Source organism: Sander vitreus, chromosome 17 (assembly GCF_031162955.1).
Source record: "Sander vitreus isolate 19-12246 chromosome 17, sanVit1, whole genome shotgun sequence".
Classification (NCBI taxonomy): Eukaryota; Metazoa; Chordata; class Actinopteri; order Perciformes; family Percidae; genus Sander; species Sander vitreus.
The window spans coordinates 13,896,948-13,921,198 of NC_135871.1; the positions used below are offsets into that span (position 1 = coordinate 13,896,948).

At 39.0% G+C, this 24,251-nt stretch overlaps 1 protein-coding gene across 1 annotated transcript; it reads left to right on the plus strand.

Annotated features, from left to right (window-relative positions):
- The first annotated feature begins 592 nt into the window (after positions 1-592).
- On the plus strand, positions 593-19,727 carry col9a1b (collagen, type IX, alpha 1b). Its single transcript, XM_078273743.1, is given in 40 exon segments — positions 593-634; positions 856-1,011; positions 1,013-1,062; positions 1,155-1,228; positions 2,040-2,126; positions 2,535-2,667; positions 3,012-3,408; positions 5,132-5,215; positions 5,798-5,818; positions 6,222-6,284; positions 6,379-6,414; positions 6,511-6,573; positions 7,559-7,612; positions 7,971-8,006; positions 8,153-8,176; positions 8,287-8,340; positions 9,691-9,744; positions 9,960-9,992; positions 10,086-10,142; positions 10,289-10,342; positions 11,695-11,748; positions 11,869-11,922; positions 12,054-12,107; positions 12,199-12,252; positions 12,342-12,395; positions 12,494-12,547; positions 12,686-12,739; positions 13,390-13,434; positions 13,542-13,595; positions 13,686-13,739; positions 13,834-13,887; positions 14,485-14,556; positions 14,738-14,773; positions 14,878-14,922; positions 15,056-15,088; positions 15,202-15,348; positions 16,935-16,989; positions 17,892-18,080; positions 18,196-18,273; positions 19,349-19,727. Coding segments are annotated over 40 exon segments (3,009 nt in total). The 3' UTR covers positions 19,546-19,727.
- The last annotated feature ends 4,524 nt before the right edge of the window (positions 19,728-24,251 follow it).

Consider the following 24,251-nt stretch of genomic DNA (forward strand, 5'->3'; position numbering starts at 1 on the left):
ACAATAATAATAAAAAGAAGACGAATGATATTATTATTGTTATTATTATTATGCTATCCCAATTACGCTGTCAAACATAAACTCAAAAAATGCAAATATATATATATATATATATATATATATATATATATATATATATATATATATATATATATATATTTTTCTTTTTCTTTTTTTTTTCTTTTTTTTTTGCATTTTTTGGTGGAACGTTTTTCAAAATACTTGGACGTATTCCCAAATTATTTGAAATGAATGGGTTGGCTTAACGCACCCTGCCAACAAAAGTGGACTTAATATTTTCTACAGTTTTCTTATTTCCTTGCAATAACATTTCCAAATTATCAAACCAAATTCCCTGTAAAAAAAACATCATAAAGGCTGGGTTTCCTGGTAATAAACATAATGCATTTCCATGGATTTTGGATGTTATCACGAACATTAAAAATACAAGTCATCCACCTTATTTCAGGAATTGCATCCTTAAAAAAAGGAAGAAATCTAGTTCTGCCTCTTGGTCTGACAGAACAAACACTTCTCAAATTGCTTCTTAGTCAGCATTTCTTGATTTTCAGTTTGGACTGCACTGGAAACAATGCAGTCTGAATACTGTGCAACCATAGAGATCACAGAGAATGTAGATCCCAAAAGTGCTCGGCAATTAAAGCCACTGCAGGGTAACATTATCGTTTTTAAAGCTTAATGAACTTGGTATTACTTATCATACACATCATGAAAATGTAACTACAAATTAAATGGGGTACAATACTGTAATTACAATTTGCTTGAATAACCATTAACATTAAATCCAATGTGGGTGCAGGAGAACTACAGTGGAATGTAAAGTTGACATAGAAGGCTGTTGACTCACTCCCCCAAATAAATGACAAGAGTCAAGCCTATAAGAGACCCCTCACTGTGACCTGAAGGTTTTCACTCCTGCTGAGGGAGCAACTATCCAGGGTCTTGTTCTCTCCTGGAAGCCTATCTGTAGAAACATCCAGCAGCAGGTGTTTATTTTTATTTCATTTCCAGATCAAGCTATAAAATGGATGGAGTCAAAAGGTAAGTTTTAATTCTACAATGACAGCCATAATGCAAACAAATAACTGTCTAACTCAAACTGCATGTTAAGTTTTTTTCTGATTGCATTCCAGAAAAATCCTTCTGTATTCACTGTGCTGCTGCTATGTGATTCCACAATATCTTTGCACAGGACTTCATTCTCAGAGTAAGTAGAAAAATAATGTAAACATAAAAAAAACTCTTCAACATTGAAGAACACAATTACTGGTGTGGTGCATTGCTGCTAAGATGAGTCGTGTTCACTTGCATGCAAATTATCAATATCTGTCAAAGCACTGTATACTTGTGCAGTTTTTTAAATGCATAATAAAGTTTATGGAGCTCTGTTAACTGATTCATGTTGCAGATCTATTTTATGGCTGACAAACACTGCTAATTGATGTTCATTCATATAAGGCACTTGTTACATTGTTTCCTTTCTACTACAATGTGTCTTCCTTCCATACACATGGCGGCTCTTATCTATATTTTATGACATGTATCCTATGTGGGTCTGTGTAGCAGCACTAACGTCACTGGCCTAGGGAGTCCAGCCGTGTGCCTGTATATTATAGATTCAACTGTTCACTGAATGGTAATACCCGAATACACTGATAAATCCAATACTGACAAAGCATCAAAGTATAACTTTACAGTATTAACCCGAACAGTGTTAGATGTTTCATACAATGCGAGCACCCTGCTTGGCAAATGGAGAAATGAAGACTCTGTTGTATATGTGAAGCATTTCTTCAAACTTGATAAAGACTGTTACCTTTCTGTCCAGATGTGTAAAAACAGGCAAATCTCGAGCTGAAGTGTTAAAGAGGAAAGCACTAACAGCCAGAGATAGCCTAATATTTATTCAAGGAAGTGGTGCAGCTTTCCAAACACTGAGCTTTTATTCCCTCCCCACAACACACGCACACACACTCTCTTCGACTACTAACGGGCTGCTTTCTGTTTCCATCTTGCAGCTGTGAGATTTTCATCTGAAGTTGGTATTCATAGGGAGCAGCAGTCCATGTGCCCTCAGATCAGTATTGGGGAGGCTCATTTCCCAGGTGGATTCACAAAAACTAAACACAGTTTGCTGTTTTATTTGCTTGACATTTGCCCTGCCTGCATGAAAAAAGATTTTTATGATATTAGTCCTATGTAAGAATATATATTACAGTAAAACTTGAACATATTATGCAGATGCAGATGTTTTTGTGAAACTGTAAAAGATAATCTTACCATACCATAGCTTGGGAAAAGCAACCAAATATATATATATATATATATATTATATAGCCTACTCTATTGTTTGACACTGAATACTAACACTTGTCTCCAAATATTCGTTTTTAATTTTTAATTATTTTAAGTTTTTAAGTATAGCTTCCTAACCATTGATTAGGATCTACCTAAGGTCTTACATGACCTCTAAGATGATGCATTTAACCACTCTTTTGTCCCTGTACCCTTAGGGTTTTATATTATGTCCCAGTTCCACATTGCTGAGCTGGCAAGAAGGGGCACAGTTAAAAAGGTTACAGGATCATCTCCTGAGCATGTTGCTTATCAGATAGGCCCAGCATTCAACTTCAGGATCAACACAAGGTAAGCTGCAGGGTGTCAAAAATTGAGTTGCATGAGTGAATAGTGACGCCTAGTGGTTTAGCTGGTATAACGCCATTTACCCTCTCCATGGTCCTGAACATCAGAGACTGACCTTATCTGCACCATTACATTCCTTCTGTAATACAACTTAAAAAATGATACTACACAAATATGACATTTTACATGATAAAATAAACGATTTGACCATTATAAACAGGACAACAGTGGATGATACAAACCATGTTCAGTACACAAAATCACAGACATCATAAATCCTTATTGAAATATTTATTTTCTAAAGAAGCTGGGGGTTTAATAATGGCAGTCCATCCTATATGTTACAGATCAGCTTATCCCCTGGGACTGCCGGAGGAGTTTGCATTTGTGGCCGTGCTGCGCATGAGTGGCAGCACCATCAATGCAAACTGGAATATCTGGCAAATGCAGGACGTGAATGGCAACGAGCAGCTGGCCGTCAGGCTCAATGGGGAGTCTCAGTCTGTGGAGTTTACCTTCACAGCGCTGGACACCGGGAGGCAGACTGTTGCTTTCAGCCCCCTGACTTTTCTTTTCAATGATCAGTGGCACAAAGTCCTGCTACACGTCAACAGGCGCTCTGTTAGCCTTTTCGTGGACTGTGTCATGATCGGTTCCCTGAATATACCACCCCGACAAAAAGTAAATCTGGATGGATTCACGCTGATAGGAAAGCTCAAAGACAACCCAGTGGTGGCAATTCCGGTAGGTCTATGTCTATTATAGCACACTGAGTAGTGCAACTAAAGCAAGACTTAGGCTATACATTTCTGACATTTTAGAATGCTATCTCAGTATAAAGTAGCCTACTACGAAAGTCCAACCACTTCTAGAGCCACACCCCAAAAACGTCATCATCTTGAAGAGGGAGATTAGGCACTGGTGCGAGTTTCTCAAGCATAGCAAGGAACACTGGTAGACAACAGTATTTGACAGTAACAATTTTGTGACACTTGATATCTTTATTCCAATTTAAAAAAAAAACGAAAGACAAACATTTCCCCTTTCTTTTTGACTAAATGTATGTGCAGCTAATATATGATGAATTATTAGAGCTTTCACCAGTGTGACATGTTTTCTGACTGATATAGGCCTAATGACTTAATGATTTACCATTGTTTAAAGAAAATCTTGTTTACTTTTTTACATAGAATCTGTGTGCTCCATTTGTGTTTATATTGTTTCACTACTTGACTGATCATTCACGTGCGCCAAACTTACCCTTATTTAGTAGCTACATTTCAAGGTGAACAGGAAAACCGTATGTGTGTCCCTTCAAAATAAAGTACAGTAGGCCTATATTAGGGCTGCAAATAAAATGATTTCCATTGCCGATTAATCTTTCTATAATTTTCTGGATTAATCGATTAGTTGTTTGGTCTATAAAATGTCAGAAAATTTTGAAAATGTCATCAGTGTTTTCCAAAACCCAAAATGATGTCCTCAAATGGCGCCTGGGTAGCCCACTTGGTTGAGCGTGCGCCCCATGAGGCTCAGTCCTTGCAGCAGCGACCTGCGGCCCTTTGCTGCATGTCTCTCCCCTTTCATGTCTTCAGCTGTCCGAGAATTTCTAGTCAAAATAGTTTATTATATAACTATAATCATATAGTTTATTAGATTATCAAAATAGTTGGCGATCAATTTAATAGTTGACAACTAATCAATTAATCGATTAATCTTTGCAGCTCTACAGTACATACCCCTATGAAGGGTATTTCATTAGCGACCAGTAGTAGAAGCCTACAACATTAAAATGCATACAGATTATTGCAGCAGGAATATATAACAAGTATATATAATTATACATGTACTATAAGCAGAGGAGTTTCTGCGTATGGGTTGACATGCAAACGTTTGGCAATCCCTGTGTTTTCTCGCCCTCCTGTTTGGTTTGTCTGTGACAATGTTCAGTAGGCCTAGTTAAAGTCTGCCGTGTCTCCATTCAGGCTTTACCGACAAATATGTGGAATTTCTTCAGGTTCTGGTGAAGAATACAAGTTGTTCACAGGCTAAGCCATCCCGCAGTACCACACAATGCAGCATTGTTTCCAAAGATTCAGGCGCATGTGCAGAATTACGCGCGGAAGCATATCCTTATATACGAATTCAGGTTTACCAGCTTTGAACACATTATAACTCATATATATATGCCATACGTTTAAAACCCATTGTAATGTTTCGATTATGAGCCCTGTAACAAATGTATTGTGCAATCACAGCCTGCTTTCTGCTTTGTATCGTATGCTGCAGACAGTCCAGAGTTGGGTCTAGTTGTTAATGGAAACAGCCTTTTGCTTTCCTCTTGGGACGCAGGCACGCAGCGACGACATGTGGACTTTTAAGATACAAATTGTTCCAGGATTAGGGTGCGAGATCTCTCATGATGATGTGATGCTAATGCTTTATTTTCCTTCATGTATTTATCAAGTTTGAACTCCAGTCAATGCTGATTCACTGCGACGTGACGCGAGCCCGAACAGATGCTTGTTATGACCTCCCAGCCAGGACATCGGTAAGAACAATTTAAATAACACAATAAACAACAATGTGAGTCCATAGGTTGAGGCTACATAACTTTAAGTGTTGGTTTAGTTTTTTGACTGTATCTTTGTGTCTTTGATGATTACAGTGCAAACTCAAATTTGTCACCACTTAAAGTAATAAAATCATCATCAGAGGTTAAATAACCCGCTGACCCTGCTTATTGGTGGTGTCTGCGCTGTGGCCCCTCCCCACGGTGTGCTCCCCCTCCCGCCCTCCAATCCCTTCCTGTAACCAAACATTGTATGAATATACATGAGCCCCTGATGGCTATGGAACCTAGGACGGTCTAGATAGCTGAAGCGGATTCAGTTGGGTTGTTTTGTCGGGGGCTCCTTCAACCCAACAAATCCCAGAGAAAGGACTACAACCTTTACCTTTCCTGCCCACGGGGAGATCATGGCTCAGGCCCCCAGCGTTAGAGGGCCACTTTTGGTTCTGCTTCTGCAGCTTGTCCTTATCTGCTCCGCTCAAGTAAGACTTATTATGTTTCCTTCTCTCTCGCTCTTTCTCTCTCTCTCTCTCTCTCTGCTCTCTCTATTTGTCTCTATAGACTGATGTAACAGAGGTTCAGGTGAGTGTTCTCCTGGTGCCAAATAACAAGATATATTTTACCCACAATTGTGGCGAGATGCTGAGATTGTTTGATCTCGTAAATTTATCAGATATCTGTTTGGGAAAAAGTCAGGGATGCACTATTGTCTGGAGTCTCATTGTTAAACTTTTCCTTTTGCAAAAGTGCAACATAATGCTGCTGAATTCTGCAATCACAAATTACCTCTATATGCTGTAGGCTATTTCATTGTATCCCAGAGTCTTGTCTTCTAGTCACATACATTAAGGCGCTGCACCTGTTCTCATCTTTTCATATTGTCTGTGTAGCAGTATGTCAGTATAAGAAATGGCAAAAAATGGTCGTTTTCAGAAATGTAAGCTAATATTTTATTCCTATATATCTTATTATTATTATTCTTCAGAGGAGCCAAGGACCTCCTGGCCCTCCTGGACCTGCAGGTGTCCCAGGAATTGATGGCATTGCTGTAAGTGCTCTCAGTTCTGTTGAACATATCATGTACCCTATGCAAATAGTTCACTTTTTGCTCACCTTAAAGCATCGAATCTATTTTGTTTCAGGGGGAAAGGGGAGCAAATGGCGAGGATGGACTTCCTGTAATTATAACATTTAATGAAAATAATGTAATGATGCATTGCTTTTTTATTGTAGGGCTTTTCACTGAAATATGTGTGTGGAAACTTTGTTTTCAGGGACCTGATGGAGACGCAGGTAAACCCGGCTCTTCAGGATTACCTGGAATTCCTGGAAATGATGTGAGTACTATATGTTCTATATTTTATACATTTGACGTTTGCTGCATTGTTGGCCACAACGAGGTCAACATGCATTCCACAAGTCTGCAAGTGGGTGGAACCACAAAGTGTGATCCTCCCACTATGTAGGTTACGCTCACACTTAGTTTTGTAGAGTAACCAAAGAAATTTCAGATTAAGCAGGGGATGTTGGGGAAATGTGTGCAAAAATGTGAGGAATTTATTAATCTGGATGAACAAATTCAAATTTCCTTTGCAAGAGGGTAAACCAGGGCCAGAGTGTAATTAACTTTGCTCCCTGCAGTTTAAGGGTTAGGAAAACATCCAAACATAATACTGGTGCTGATGATAGACTCACAAAGAGGGGTTGTAGGGGCATTAGGTCACTTTAAAAGGCTTATGTAGATTACATAATATTATTTTGATGTATTGCCTGTGTTATACCTCAATACATCTACTAGGGCTCTGAGAACAATAGCAGCTTTGTTGGCTGGCCGCTGTTGGTATCTCCTGTCGAGAATCCTCAAAAGAGTGTGGAATGATTTCTTTCAGTGCACTTGTTTGAAATGAGCCAGAGGAATGTTGCTCTCTGCTTGGTTTGCAGTCTGAGAGTTTTGCCCTCTGCCCTCTTGCTGACTTTTTCTGTGTGTCTGTGAAGTTGAACGCGCTCTCATGGACGTCATGACGTGCTTTGATTTCAATGTGACTGACGTGGAGCTGCTGTGCAGTATATATAGAAACACTTTAGAGGAGGGCGTTATAGTCCGGTTAATCCCACTTATGAATACGTAGGACTCCTCCCACTTATGTTATGATGATGTAATACATGGTGATCTGATGTTGAATTTACAAATATTAACGGGGGGGGGGGGGGGGGATATTGCATGCTGCATAATTTTCAAATATAAGGTGAAAATATATAGCACTGAAATTCTCTAAGGTTTGTTAAGATGTATTAGTTAAGCATGATATCTTTCCTCTGCAGGGTTTGACCGGCCCTTTTGGAGATCCAGGGCCCGACGGCCCCCCCGGACAGAAAGTGAGTGACTAATGAGCCTTTTCTTTCCTGCTTCAAGGACTGTCAGTGAAATGGTGCCAAGCTGCTGTCCAGTCTTTTGACATGGCAACGAGAGCCGCAGTGCATAAACCAATTCCTCATGACAAATGAGACTTAATCCTGCAAGTCTTCTGTGTAATCTCCATGGGGAACGAAGCCCCAACATCGGTCCTCATTAGGCTAAACATTGCTGGGTCAAGTGCAGTCATGTGATGAGCTGGAGGAATGTTAATACAGACCGTTTGCAGGCTCGCACAGCTCAATTATACGTGAACACAATATTTCAGTATTTATTTCAATATCTATCTATGTATCTAATGTATTTATCCTCGTTCTTCAGGGTGAACCTGGAACATCTGGACCTCGTGGAGCAGCTGTGAGTAGCATTTCCTCTCTAAACCCAAGGATCAGATCAGCCATGCCCATCTGGAAATTAAGGAATCTAGAAGCTGTCTACAGTTGATTGTTTACACCCAATTATATACATCACACATAAGTCATACTGTATATGTTTCTCTTCAGGGTGTTGGGCCAGATGGACCCCCCGTAAGTAATTTCTTTATGTTACACAATCAATATCACATTTTATATTACATTTAGGTGGTCTTTGTCAAAAATGTGTTAATATTGAATACCTAAAATGTGACTTTGAACAGGGACCACCCGGGCCTGGAGGACTTCTGGGTGAAGTGGGAAAAGTTGGACCACTTGTAAGTAGAGACTGTTACTCTGTTTTAAATTAGGACTAGAGGCTAGAAGAAGCCAAAACTGAGCACTGAGGTGATGGTTTGCCACCATTGGTCGATGACAGAGGTGTTTATGTTCATATGCCGGCCATGGTAACAAAAAAGTGATCGTTGGTCCAAACTGCAGTGAAAAATACTGTATGTAAGTGAAGTCACTTTCATTGGATAGATCATTGGCGTCATTGAAGCATGTCAGTTTGATTCAGATAAACACAATGTATCTGCACTGTACAGCGCTATCTACTGTAGTGTCAATAAACTGAGGTGGAGCCCCTGAACCCTCACAAATCTATGACAACACATTTGTAAACACACACACACACACACACACACACACACACACACACACACACACACACACACATAGATACACTGTGCATCATGTACTAATTACATAATCATAAAGTACTTTATTTGACTAATTTGACTCTAAAACATTTCAACTTGATGGTTTAAGCATTTTTTCCACACATTCTAAGATATTTTAGAAATTGATTTATGGTCAGAAAATCAACACAAAATATATAAAATATTCAACCGACTAAATTGTTGTCTCTGGGTATTTATTTATGGGCTCTTTACAACCCAGAATTTATCTTTAATGGTGAGGCTTATTTTTTTATTTATTTTTATTTCAATTTTGTCCTTTGGCTATAGTTGTCGGCATCAGCTTACATTGGATTTCAAAGCAGTGATTTTGGATATACAGTACAGTAAGGGTTGCAATCTGGGTTTAGCTCCCAATGTGGCCTAGTGCATTTAAATTAGTATCACCTCTTACTATACATGAAAATATGGACTTCCACAGTAAACATGAATGAGTATTTGCATAATTTAACAAGTGAGCTAGGTATAAAAAAAAAAATCAGAATGCAGAATGGAATAAATAAAACCTGGTTGATGTACATTTGTGTAAGAAAGGAAAACTGAAAGGAATCTGTTGTTTGTTTTATGGATGTTTCTTAAAATACTGAATGGATTTTACCACCGAGGAAACTGATCAAAAACTATATTTTATTTTGGGAAAACATAACAAATAAAAAACAAATTCTAATGGTAAAAAAGTCTTGTATTAAGATTAATTAATTTTCCAATTGGCCTAAAGGTTTTTTAAGCCAAAAGTTAACTTGTGCTTTTATGCTAATTGCTATTGAAATACTTTTGTATATCCAAAAATGCTTCTAGCAGAGTGTATAATTCATAGTAAAGCAATGAAAATCTTTATCCATGCTAGGACTCCTAATGAACACAATGGAGAGCCAGTGCATTTATTCTCTTTGTGTAGTTTTTGACACATTTCCGGTCTTTCCACAGGGGTCCATGGGTGTGAGAGGGCCACAGGGACCTGCTGGACCTACGGGGCCCAGAGTAAGTGACACAGATTTGCAAATGATTGCATTTTACTTTATATTTCACAAGGCAAGGAGCATGATGCAGACATGAAATGAATTTGGCCTTGTTAGCGATGCCACCACTGCACACTGTCCTTTCTCTAGTGATTTACAAGCTCCAACTAGATCCATCATGATGTTGATAAATGACGTTATGAAAGTGTTAACTTGTATTTGTTTTCCTAATGTCAGGGTGCATCTGGAATGCAAGGAAGTGCTGACCTGGTAAAGCTTTGTTCTTTTGGAGATTATGAATTAGATTTTATTTTTTATAAATTGTCAGGAATATTTTCTGACTTTTATGTTGTTTTCTTTTAGTGTCCAAACTCTTGTCCACCTGGGACCTCTGGACATCCTGGCCTTCCTGGCATGAAGGTGAGGATCACAGTTGAAGTGTTTTGTGCTGTACTATAATCACATTAGTGTCCCAAAATATGTGTGTGTGTGTGTGTGTGTGTGTGTGTGTGTGTGTGTGTGTGTGTGTGTAATCGGTGCTCCTTTTATTCTCTGTACAATTCAAGGGCCACAAAGGTGTAAAAGGTGAAGCAGGAGAACCTGGGAAACAAGGGCACAAGGTAAAATATGTTTAATTTAGGGAATAATCCTTGTTTATAAACCCAAAGCCAAGTATTTCTAGTCATATGGAATGTTTTATACATCAACAAGATGATTTATACTCACATAAAACTGCATAAATAGTTACTTAAAAATATGACTTTCCCTCCATAACTGTCACACATGCCCCAACATTCCACATCAGAAAACAATTATGCTTGACTTAAATGTGAAAAAAGGATTCCTGGCACCTTTGAGACAAGTATTAGTTGTGCTGCTCTATTTCAAGAGGAGGTGATACATGCCTGTGTGTAATGCCGCTGACTCCTAGTAATGCATGGAGGATGATTTATTTGAAATGATGTTCAAGCACAACTAGCCTCCCCCTGTAATGTGTCTATGCACTATATAAATGGAAATGAGTCTGAGCCTATCCCCCTTTATCACCCCGTGCCAGGATATGATTTACTGTCAGTCTGAGCTCCGTCCCCGAGAATGATTTTCTCAAATATTAAAATGTTTACAGCTAACAGCTGACCAGATGTTGTTCTTGGGTTTAAAGTGTACAATACCATGATATTTAAAAAGAATATTCGATATAAAATAAGTATGTATCTGAAAGCAAAATTAGATTGTTCGAGCCAGTTACATAACATACAGTGCTTAATTTTGTATTTGAAATTAACAGAAACAATGATATGTTCAAGTAAATTGAACATTTAAAAATATCTTAAAAATCTATGACAATAAACAAAGACAGGAAGATTATTTTTAGCCATTTTTTTTTTAAATCAAACCACCAGAAATTAAAGACGTTTCTTTGAATGATTCAACAGCGTAGCTGACTCAGATTTCCATCTTCCTCTTTTTGGAGAATGTTTTTGTATCAAGCAGAATTGTGAATGTGTTCTCATTTTATGATGTAAACAGATGTTGACCCATTTCATTGCGTTCATTTGTGTTTGTTGTGTAATATTTAATTATCAGCTATGCATTGTTTACATGTCTTAATAGCCAATTCTAATGTGTGTAATTAAAAGAAGAAATTGCCTTTTTAACGACAGAAAACCTATCACCCGAACCTATCTTAATGGATAGGCCTCTTCAGGTCTGCCACGGAGTCAGCATATCAATTATTTGTAATTTTGCAAAGCAGGAGAACGGTAATTTGGAGTCTGCTTTTGCCTACTTATAATCCATTAAACAGTGGGTATTAAACACATTTCAGAAAGGCTGCCTCGATTTCTAATTAACACACAGTTTATAGGATCAGCCTTTTTCACTCTTATAATGAAGTTAAATTTGCTGTTCAGCGTTTCATCTGATTGACTTTATGTTACTTTTCTGCTAACTTTCTCTTTCGTTCACTCAGGGTGAGGAGGGGGACCAGGGAAGTCCAGGGGAGGTCGGATCCCAAGGACCAGTGGTTAGATATTACATTTATTATATGATATGAGTCTTTTAAGTTACAATTTGTTCTCTACTGTGTCAGGTTCTCTTTTTATCTGCTCACTGAGGCCCCTGTTGGATGTGTTTGTTATTTCAGGGTCCTCAGGGAATTCGTGGAGCCATGGGAATGATGGGCCGCAAGGGAGACATGGTAAGTGTTCCTATGATTTTTAAGCCCATGGTACTTTTTATATATGTTAGATACTTCCTGAATACATGTCTATTAAAATGTTTGTTATGTAAACAGACTATAATACCAATACTAATATTGTTCTCTGGCAGGGAGCTCGAGGTCTTGATGGAGTTCCAGGTCCCCAGGGTGTTTCAGGGGCAACTGTAAGTTTGTCCCACAATACAATTATAAAAATACATTTATTTTAGCAGCAAATATGATATGAGTAGCGTATGATTCAATGCATTGTTTTAGGGGGATCAAGGCCAGAGAGGCGTGATGGGCGAGCTTGGACCCAAAGGTGAAACGGTAAGCAGATGCATCAATAACATAGTGTTTGATTCACTGGATCTTGTTTGTACAGTTTTAACAAAATGGACTGTTGCTCTGTTGTTCAGGGTATTCAAGGGCTGAGAGGAATCACAGGTCTTCCAGGTCCCAAGGGAGAGGCTGTGAGTGTTTGATCAATAACGACTTAAATAAAAAAGCTTAAATGTTCGGACACATTGTCTGCAAACTGCTCATTTCACTTTGCGCTTTCTCTCCCCAGGGCTTGCCGGGTGTGGACGGTCGCGAGGGTATTCCTGGGATGCCTGGAGCAAAGGTAGAGCAACATTTCTACTACTTTATTTTTGAAACTAGTAAGTCTTAATGTTACAGTTTAAATGTTTTAAAATGTATTGTCATGGGCTCTTTTAAGTGCAGGATTAGCTTCATTCTTTCACTGTCTGTTTCCCTGCAGGGAGACATTGGGAAGGCAGGCGTTCCTGGAGAGGTCGGACTTCAGGGGCTTCCTGTGAGTATGACCTCTGACCCCAAACTGACTGACTCTGATTGGATGCACCTGACAGGAGCAGTTTAAAGCACCATGCCTCATGCACGCTGCAGTACTATACTCATTGTCTCCACATCGGCATTGCAGTAACAAGCAGCAGTCAGAATGTTTTTATATCTTGTATTTTACAATATATAACGTTTCCGTAGGTTGACGTTTAAAGAAAATACTATTGTATTCCACCCCTCTGTGAAATTATTTACACATACAGCAATGAGCCCGTAATCACTGTCTTCCTCCGGCAGAAAAGTGAGAGCAAAGTTTTTCCATCCCACTAAATATTAGTCTAATAAACAAAACTAATGAGAATAAGTTAGCAAACATGAGCCCGCCTGTGGCAGCGTTAAGAAAGATCTTGTAGGCGTAAAAGTCATCACCTGTATCACATATCCAGATCACTTTCATCACCTTAAGCTTATTTGGGTCAAAAGCTCAAACCAAATGTATTTTTATCCACTAAGCCTTCTTTATGCGCCAGTGTTTCTAACACTGAGGTGTATTTTCTTGTATGAATGGCACTTGCTGCAAGAAATATGTCTCCTTTTGTTGTAAGACATTGTTCTCCTTATTATTGTTGCATCGCTTCAAGACTTGTTCTTTGTTTTTTTTAGGGTTTGCCTGGAGTACCTGGACCAAAAGGCTTGAGTGGCCCTAAGGTTATTTGCTCGATCAATTATTAAATATGATCAGCTGTTTCTTGCACTCATTTAGTTTTTCTTAAATTGACAAAATCTAAAAGGAACTTTTGGTTGTTTCTGCACAGGGAGACGCTGGTCAAGCAGGCCTGCCTGGAACAATGGGACCCGCTGGCAAAGCAGTAAGTATGATGAGCAACACATGTTGATACATTGCTGTGATTTTTTTGTCACCTCCATTGTGTCACTTACATTTTCCTGTCACACCTCAGGGCGAACGCGGAGAACAGGGAGAGTTGGGACCTGTTGGACCTATTGGTGAACCTGTGAGTATTTTTTTCCTGCTTGAGTTTCTATTGTCCTTTCTTTAGTTCAAATGTTCATTTTAACTTTCTTATCATGTTCTCGTCTTCCCTACAGGGAGCTATAGGAGAGCAAGGCCCTGTAGGTTCAGCCGGCAAGCCAGGTGCCAGAGTAAGTTATAAACACAATAGTTGTAGAGCTGTAGAATAGATTCAAGTTAGATCTTAATGGATTGATTTTAATTTAAACTCACATCTAGTTTTTATCCATAACTTTATTTTGAAAATAAAGGCCTTATAAATACCTTAGCAGCCATTGTACATGCACTTTTGATACTTAGAATAAAAGAAGCTGAAAAGGAGGAAAGCCTCAGTGTATAGTCCTGGCTGTTGTTTCACTGGAATGTCTCAGAGAATAGAGTGAGGCTGGATCTCACATGAGGTCTATTTTCACAGTAAGGGGAGACAAGTGGAGCTGAATGAGCTCTCTGTTTTCCTGGCATTCCTCAGACAGTCGTCCAGTGATCAAAGGGGGAATGGCACACACAAACATGCCCTAAAGAATACGTAGCAATGAGTTATTTCACTATGACTATTGATAGTTGAGCAATTACAGCCATGTTAACAGGTGTTATGCTTTATGAAATAGCTTAAAAAATAACGAGCAAAGTGCATTATTTTGTCTTTTAAAGGTTGTTGTGGATCTCAAGATACTTTAGTTAACCCTGCTTAGCTGTCCTCATCAGATGTGCCTGTTTATTTGCCATAGGGACCCAAAGGTGACCCTGGCCTTCCTGGTCTCCCTGGTCCTCCTGGCCTTCCCGGGGTGAAGGGAGAGAGGGTAAGAAAAGTGCACAGTTCCATTCAAAGACCTTTTTAAGATTTAGAGACAATTGTCTTAAACAGTAAGAAAGAGATGGATGCTCAACAACTAACAGCTGACCAGCTCCCTCTAGTGTGGGCAAATAGAATATTCACAACACTGTAATGATCATTTAGCTAGTTTGTTTTGGTTATTACAGGGAGAACGTGGAGAAGGAGGACCAAAAGGAGAGCAGGTCTGACATCCTCATACTGAATATTATATCATAATAGTAATGCTGCATTTTAATAAGTAAGTAGGTTGCTTTGCATAAATCATTTACAGACTGTGTTTTCATAGGGATCACAAGGTGATGAGGGAGACGCTGGAGACAAAGGGGATATTGTAAGTTGTTACAACAACACAGACACTATTAATTTAACTTATGAACCATTCAACAATCCTATTCAGAAGAGAATCTCACCAGAATACGATTGTCCCTGTTTCCGTCCTCTGTGTTTTATAAATGGCGCTATAGGGTGAGTCAGGAGAATCAGGACCTAAAGGAGAGGTGAGTTCAAACTGATTATTTTATCCTGGTACCTCAGTATTTCCCTGTGGTGTCAAACGATTGAGGCAGTTCTGCAGTTTCGTCACATTTCTCTGGTCTTATTTTCTGTTAAGGTTGGTAACCCCGGCGAGCCTGGCAAAAGAGGTCCTGAGGGAAGTCGAGGCCAGCCTGGAATCGAGGGGCCGTCTGGCACATCTGGCCCGCGGGGCATGCAGGGAAACAGGGGTCCACCTGGAGTCAGAGGGTCCCAGGGCCCTGCGGTAGGTCCAAGAGAAAAAGTGTATGAGGATACTTCCAGTATCGGTGCAGCAGTATGACAGAGTGAGAAAAGCTACAAGCCAAATAGTCTATATCCTCGACGTTCCACTTACGGGATTGCTTTGTTGCCGATGGAAATTCCACCGGATGTCACTCATTTAGGACAGATATCTGTTGCCTTGGGCTTCCTTTGTGTTGGCATTTTTTAACTCCGGTCAATTTATGAGGACTATGGTTAACCTTTTCTCAGATCTCTGCAGGGTAAATCCAGACAGCTAGCTAGACTCTTTGTCCAATCTGAGTTTTCTGTTGCATGACTAAAACTACTTTTGAACGTACACATGTTCCACCAAAACAAGTTCCATCCCGAGGCTATTTTGCAGAGACGCTGTTGCTCTGTACAGCGCTTAGTACCGCTCACGGCGATTGTGATTGGTTTAAAGAAATGCCAATAAACCAAGGCACGTTTTTCTCCCATCCCAGAATGCTGTGTGGAGTAGCCAGACCCTCTTCCGCAGCACTGTGGAGGAGGGTCTGGCAAAGCGAGACTACAAGCCAAGTAACCAAATCTCTGAGGCCTAAAAGTTTGGATTTAGCACTTCTTACAGAGGGTAGACACAATAATAATGTGATCGACTCACAGAAATGGTCTTTCAATCTGAAGTGATTTGATCCCAATTCAAATTGTATCACATTCTTCAGCTGTGACTTGTTCCTTCTACACAGTGCTTTCCAATATGGTGTTATTCTTTTGTCTTTCCTCTGTAGAGTAGGTGCAAGAGTGGGTGGGCGGAAAAAAATATGTAATACATGAAATTATAATAACAAATATTCTCCTTGTGAGCAAATTTTCCTTATCATCGCTGTCGGGCAGAAATCACATATCTCTGTATTTTGCCATTTTAATGTTTTTTTTCATAAATCAGTGCTATTGGTCACCCTTTAGGTCCATCTGTGGGTTTGATAAATATTCTCCATTTCCTGAAAAGCAACGGTTTTGGACATACAAGTTTTCACCCACTAGCGACATTATGTAAAGCATACAATTTCCACAAAACTCCACAACTTTTATTGTTTTGTATTTTGCACTGAATTCAGTGTATTGTTAGAAAAGTTCCAATCAAAAAAAGCCACAATACTGTTTTGGACCTTTTCTGTCACTCCTGTTAAATCCTTTCTTTTCCTAACTGATAGTCCACTCCTAATCAACCACAGTCATCTAAAACTTCCAACCAAAACGTCTTACTAGGAAGTATTTCTTTCTTGAAGTCTACAGAACAAAAATAAAAAGGTAGAGGTCATTAATAAGTCCCTCTGAGCTGAATACTTTACCTTTATATTCTGATGTCCTTCTCATAATTGTAACTTGTGCAAATAAACTCTTTTTCTATTGTGCAGCAGGGAATAGATCAAACTGCAGACACCAGATACTCTGAAAATGTTTTTTTCAGTAATCCCAAGAATAGAAGAATTGTCTCCACCCAAAGATGATGAAGCCAGTTAAACAGGAAGAGTTCTGTTTTGCAGTGTTGTGATAAATGTTTTAGACACTGTCCTAAATATATTATGTCATCTTTTTTCCTTCCAGGGTAAAGAGCCAAGTGATCAGCACATCAAACAAGTTTGCATGCGAGTAATGCAAGGTAGGAACTCGTAGGCCTTTGACCCCATTTATCATTCCTTTGTGCCTCATTTCATGACTTTAATCTTTCCCAGAATGCCTCATTACACAACCTCACATAGAGCTGCCCCTCCACTGTCTCATTGATCTGGGGGTTGTTGAATACTCTGAGGTTCTCATAACCAGAACATGAAATAAGCTTCAGTCTTTGTTTATTTGATGGATGAAAGATTCCCCTCTCCGAGCTTTAGAAATGTTTTTCTGAAGTCACAACCTCTGTTCTCTTCATTCTGTTGCTCTTACGGCTTCACAACTCATCTCCTACACTCATGATTTTTTTATACCCGATGTGTTGAAAAATTAATTTCACCTCCAGCAGACCTGCTCCCCTCCCCTCCAAGCAAATAGTCTGCCTGGAAAGGAAATCTTAAGAAAAAGAGTAGTAAAGCAGCCGCTGCATGAATTTTCATCAGGAGCTGGGAAACTGGAATCTCAAGTGCAAAATACCATGCAGCAAGAAGCCACGGGAGATTCATATTAGATCCATAGCACCATGAACGTACATTTCCTGTCGCTGATTGCCTGAAATAAAGAGTAGTAACTTCTTTCTGCTCAATTTACTGAGGTTCTATAGAATAAGGCTGGAGAAGCTCAAGGGATATCGTGGCCACAGTTTCACCTCGCTCTGCTTCACTCTGACTCAAGTACAAGAGCTGTTGGACCATCTCTTCCATGAGAGTTGCTCTGGGCTTTCATGATTTATAACAAAATGTCAGTCATGTATAAAAAAAGTCCCTTGATAACTGTCAGCTACAACTGTTTCGAAAAATGCAATGTCTTGGTGCCAGTTATGCATCTGTTGAATTACATTACAGTTTAAAATTGATTTAAGTTCACCATCTTCTTTCTGTTGTGCTCCAACAGAACAGCTGGCTCAGCTAGCTGCTAGTTTAAGGAGGCCAGAGTCTGGAGTAGCTGGTTTACCTGGAAAACCTGGACCTCCAGGGCAACCTGGGCCTCCAGGAGACAATGGCTTCCCTGGGCAGAGTGGAGCAAGAGGCCTTCCAGGACTCAAAGGGCCATCGGGAATTATTGGAGCGAAAGGACCCAAAGGTAATCAATGTATTAGCAGGTGTTAATGATTTGGGTGATGTGAGTGAATTATACATCGAATAAAACAATGACTTGTTTGTACACAAATATCATCATTCCATAATACGTGTTGCAGGTGAAATGGGAGACCGAGGCTCCAGAGGGCCCACTGTGCGCGGACCTAAAGGTCAGCCAGGACCTCCTGGACTTCCTGGTGAGTACATTTTTCCTTTTAAATTGGCCCTACTATTTTAAAGATTACACTTTTACACACAAAAACTATTTAAATGTATAAAAGGGCATGCGACTGCTGTATTAAAGCGTAACTCTCGCCAAAATGCAACCTAGGGTCTTTTTGTGAATGTACCCGAGTCAAACTTTCGTTTAAAAGCATAATTAGGACGGAAATGCCACTTTTAAGATTTACCGTATTCTTGTTTTCGGTCAAATGGCCTTTTGAATGGGAGAGCTAGGGGCACTTCTATGATCGCATCAAAATCGCTATTTTTAAAACATTAAGAAGGCTCGTCACAACATGAAACTTTGCTCGAAGTATCACCAGGGGCTCTACACATGAACTCCAACATTGAGAACATTGTTTGTGTACACAGAGTTTACTAAAAAGAAAGTCACTTTAGCAGTTGTTGTTTACGCTATCTGCCATTTTCTCAGTCAAAAAGAGTCGATCTCCGAATGCGAATGAACAGACTCCATAGGAGGAAATGTCATTCTTATATGAGGCTCCTTTTTCAACTACAAGGTCAATATTGTGTTTCACTAACGACAAAACAACAAATTATCCGTGCATGTATATGGAACTAAGCTTTAGGAGCTTTCCATCTTTACTCTCCTCCCTGTTATATTGCATTCGGAGATGGTAGCGCCCAGAAACCACAACAATTGCTAAAGTAAGTCGTTCAAAACCTTTCTTTTTAGTAAACTCTGTGTACACAAACAATGATCTCAATGCTTGTGTTCCTGTGTAGAGCCCCTGGTGATACTTCGAGCAAAGTTTCATGTTGTGTCGAGCCTTCTTAGTGTTTTAAAAATAGCGATTTTGATGCCATCATAGCAGCACCCATTCAAAAGGCCATTTGACCGAAAACAAGAATACGGTAAATCTTAAAAGTGGCGTTTCTGTCCTAATTATGCTTTTAAACAAAAGTTTGACTCAGGTATATTCACAAAAAGACCTTAGGTTGCATTTTGGCGAGCGTATCGCTTTAAGGTAGACTAGAAAAAATGTGAACCTAGAAACTATCGTCCTAAAATGAATTTTGTGACCACAGGTGAGCCAGGCAAACCCGGCTACGGTCAGGATGGTCGGGACGGGCAGAGGGGACCTCCTGGTGTTCCTGGACAGCCCGGTGTACCTGGGCCTCCTGGTACAGCTGGTCCCAATGGTTACTGCGACCCGTCAGCCTGCAACCTCCAGGCCGGGGCCGCCCACCAGTCTCTGGATGTGAAGGGACCTGCAGGGAACTAAGAGCCACTCTGGCACAGACAGAAAGACTGTTGGATTGGCTCCCCTGAGCACACAACATTTTTCACACTTTTTTCCCAGGGGCTGGTGTTGGTGTGGTGCCTTCCATCCATTCACCTCTAGTCCTGTGAGCATGTTTTGTGCCAGCCACATCTCAATCAGAAGGAGCCAGCCTCTTCATGGGACACATTTGTTTTTTACGTGCTGCAAAAATCTAGCTCGTTCTGGTGTTTTTCTACCTGAGAGATGTTTTGATATTTTCAGGAAGGTGTGCTCACATTTCTGAGACAATATGAAAATGAACAGAAGTGTATGTTTATCCCACTCTCCTTGTACCTCTGCCTGCATTTTCTTTTCTTGTTCACCAGTATTTTCTTAAATAAAAGCTCCTCCACTTTCTCACAGAACATTTCAAATATCCACCCAAATCAGGATCAGGATTGTGTTTGGTGTAAGTCACTTTTTGCAATAATGTTGTTCTGTATGGGCTAATATACCAAAGATACACCTCCTGAAAGCCCTCTTTTTTAATATAAAGTCCTACATGTCTGTCTGTATTTTCAGCGCCGCTGTTCAAAATAAAAAGGAGAGAGGATGAAAATGTCATCAAGTCACACTGACTTCACTTTGTTGAAAATGTTGTAAATCTGTAAAAAAAAAAATGTTTGACTTGTGGTTAATTATATTTCCTACAAAACAACCTGATGTGAGATTTTGCCTCATTGTACATAATGACAACAGATGACAGTCGTGCATATATGGAAATATATTTGGTTACACTTTATTTGAAGGTATCTACATAAGAGTGACATGACACTGTCATGAACGTGTCATAAACATTATAAACAAGTCATAAACGTTTATGACATAACGCTTCTTTTAGTAATTGTCATTCGGTTTTTGTCATGACAAGTTATGGTTAGGGTTAGAGTTAGGGTTCACGTGTCCATGACTGTGTCATGTGTTCATGACAGTGTCATGTCACTCTTATGTAGATACCTTCAAGTAAAGTCTTACCATATATTTTAGGGATGAGGGAGACCCTCATTAGTGTTACAAATAAAGAAAACAACACATGACAGTGTTTCATTTATTCTGTATACTGCCATCATTTTGTGATGATATACTATTGTGTGATAAATATGAGGAAATAAAAAATGTAATAGTTTTTTTGAAACCTAAAATAAAAACAAAAATATCACAGTTGAAAAAACAATCTCACCTCAATATTAATTTGCTCTGGAGCTTTCGGTCACATCACACCAGCTTCATCAGCAGATGGAGTTTGCAGAAATGTAGACGCTGAAATGTACATCTTTTCGGAGCACTTTAAGGATTTCTACTCTACATTTCTTTATCTAAACTCCATATGCTGATGAAGTTAATTTAATGTGATCGAAAGCTCCAGCTTTAAATGGACCTAAAGGTGAGATTGTTTTGTCAAAAGTTGATTCGAAGGTCAAGAATGAACTTTGAGATTTAAAAAGATCACAGCCATTTCCTTAGTTTCATTCAAAAAAGCTTTTAAACATATCTTTGCCGTTTTTAATTAATGTTTAATTGACTTCATTCCATTTTAAAGACAACTGAGATGCTAAACATCTCGAAGAAACCTTGGTTGTGAATTATTTTACATACCATGTGATATAACTTCTTAAAGGAGTTATTATTGTTAACACTAACTCATGTGAAACAATAACTGCCATTCAACACACATAAATGTGTCATAAAATATGTTTTACTTATTGTAAAAGATAGAAACCTGTAACCCAGGCTGTGTTAGTGCCCCAAAATACAACACAAGAACACAAGACATAAAGCACTGAATTACATTTATTGCACACGTGTAAGGCAGGTGCCATTAATCAGTTAAATAAAAGAAAAGTTGTAAAATATAACCTCTGATACCTGGTAACCACATAAACACTGGATCATCCTCCACAACAGGAACATTACTGCCTCTATTCTTTATCACAGTCCAGGACTGTCTGTTTCTACACACACATGAGGTTTCAATTGTTTTTTTTCCAGTAAAAGGCAACAGTTAATGTTGTGATATTCCTCCCCCCCATATAGCTAATCAGTGGTGTAGTCTAATGTATTGTAGTGGGTATACAGTGATGGGGGGGGTCTGGGTGTCCTCCCCCAGGGAAGTTTTGAGCATCAACGACTTCATTTCCTGTATTCTGATTCACTTTTATGCACCAATTTACAGTGGAAATCCCTTTATTTAGCCTATGTGAAGACAAAAAACACAGATGATGATTCAAAATATCAAACATATAATGGAAAGTATGTTGTTGCATGTTATTGGACATTTTTAAGTGGGTATATGGAAATCCTGGAGCTTTCTTAGTGGGTATAGTGCGTATACCTGCGTATCACGTAGACTACACCACTGTAGCTAATCATGTAGATATGTGGTAAACCAAGACTGAGGTAGATATTCAACGAAACAAAGACTTTCAAGAACACACATTAAAGTCCCACAGCACGACATGAGAGCTTATAGAGTAGTGAGAGCAGCAGGCAGACATTTTTAATCCGAGGGGCCGTGCTGAGAGGCTGATCCACATTCCCCATCATTACAAGCTTATTTACAAGATTAAATTATATGTGGCAACAGGATCAACTTACATTACTGTGAAAAAAACAAAACAATAATGAAATGTGGATGTATAAAATGTATTGTTTTAAATGAATTTGGCATTATTTGAGAAGCCTATCTTTAGATGTATAACAGCATTTGATTTGAAGGATGCTTCAACCTACAACATTGCCATCCTTTGAGTTACAGCAGACATTTTCCACTTAGAATAAATGGATTTTAACTCAGAGTGATATAAAAAATGGCTGGCACCAAATTGCTAGTGAAGTGGGCTGTGACATCAGCGGCCATTTTGTGTCCTCCCTTGTTATCATACTGTTTAGCTAAATTGAAGTTGCAAACTGGTTACATTAATATCAATTCAAGCTCAATTCAATATTCACAGAGAGTTGCTCTCATCAGTTCGCCAAAAAAGTTGAGATTGCATTAGTCTCTCGCTGATGCTGCCTCATTTGAATTTGGTCAAGGTTGGAGTTATCGTCTCCAAGGGGAACCCATTAAACCAAATATGAAAATTAGCTTGATGAAAGTCACGTTGAGTGAATTTTATTTATACAGCCCAATATCACAAATTGCCTCAGGGGGCTTTAAAATCAGTACAGCATACGACACCCTCTGACCTTTTAGAATCTAGCTTCGGATAAAGAAAAACTCCCCCCAAAAAAGATGGAGGAAACCTCAGGAAGAGCAACTGAGGAGGGATCCCTCTCCCAGGACGGACAGATGCGCAACAGATGTAGTGTGTATGAAATAGACCAATATAATACAATTACAATACAGATAATTCATGACAAAATGATACATAGAATGTGAATATATATGAAAAAGACAGAAGCCAATAGAAGGATCGGGTTTTATGTAGCTTATAACCCAAAGAAAGATGGTTTTCCATTCAAGCAATGAGAAAATAAATACATGTCCAGCAGGGGGCTCTTTCAACTCACAAATAAAGTCAGTGGTATACATTTGATTCAATAACCATCTAAAAATAGACCCACTCACACTAGCAGACATAAAACTAAGCCTGCATGCTGAGAAAAAAAAATAAAAAATGCTCTGCAGCTTCAGAGTAGGATGTGAGTCATAATTCATATGTGAAAGAGAAGCTCGATAACCTTGTGAGACATGACATAAAAAGTCTCAAACGGATCTTAAAGCATGAAATACAGATAGAACCGAGTTCTTAACATCACAAAATGTCAGATACGCCCACAGAACCTTTCAAACATGAATCACAGCTGGGCACTTAAAAGTAAAATTAAAGCCTTTGAGTCAAACTCTCATTAAACAGCGAGGGAAGTAATACACACATCAGGCCAATTATGTTTATCTGCTATACAAAAGTTCATTGTTTAGTGTGATTATAAAGTTTAGTTTAACTAAGTGCATTTACTTAGAAGGCTTCAAATAGGCATTCATTTAAATCTAAAGTTTGAATGCTGGGAACTTTTATCTTTCCGTCTTGGAGAAGGTCTGCATGTTTTCAGAGTGATTGTACTGAGTTTGTGGATAAGATAAATCATACAGTATGGCCTGTAAAGTTGACTCAAAACCTTCTGAAATGAGTTGAGAACATTAAAATGGCTCCAAAGCCTGTTATAGCAAATAAATAAATCAAACTCCAGTCTTAAGACAACCCAAAACCAAAGGATACGTAGTGACACACAGTGCTGGTCAGCGAGTGAAAAACCAGGATGTAGACCATGATACGGTTCAAACGAAGAACGAGGAAATTCAAGTATACATTCATGAGTATATTTTTAACAAAAATAAAAAGTCTGAAGTTGTAGTGTAGTAGTCCCGATTTCCTTTGTGTAGCTGAAAATCAAAAATATACAAATAAACCAGAGGAATCATCATACAGCATGTAAACCATGTAAATGTTAATAATTATCATTGGACACACGCACGCACGCACGCACACACACACACACACACACACACACACACACACACACACACACAGTGGGAACCTTATTGTGTCATTACAATGACAACTTGCTTATGTAATTATATTGTCAGGTCCCGGTACAAGCCCCATTAGACGGGAAGAAAGAAAAAGAAAAACCTCAATAACTCGTCCAACTTATTTACAGATTAA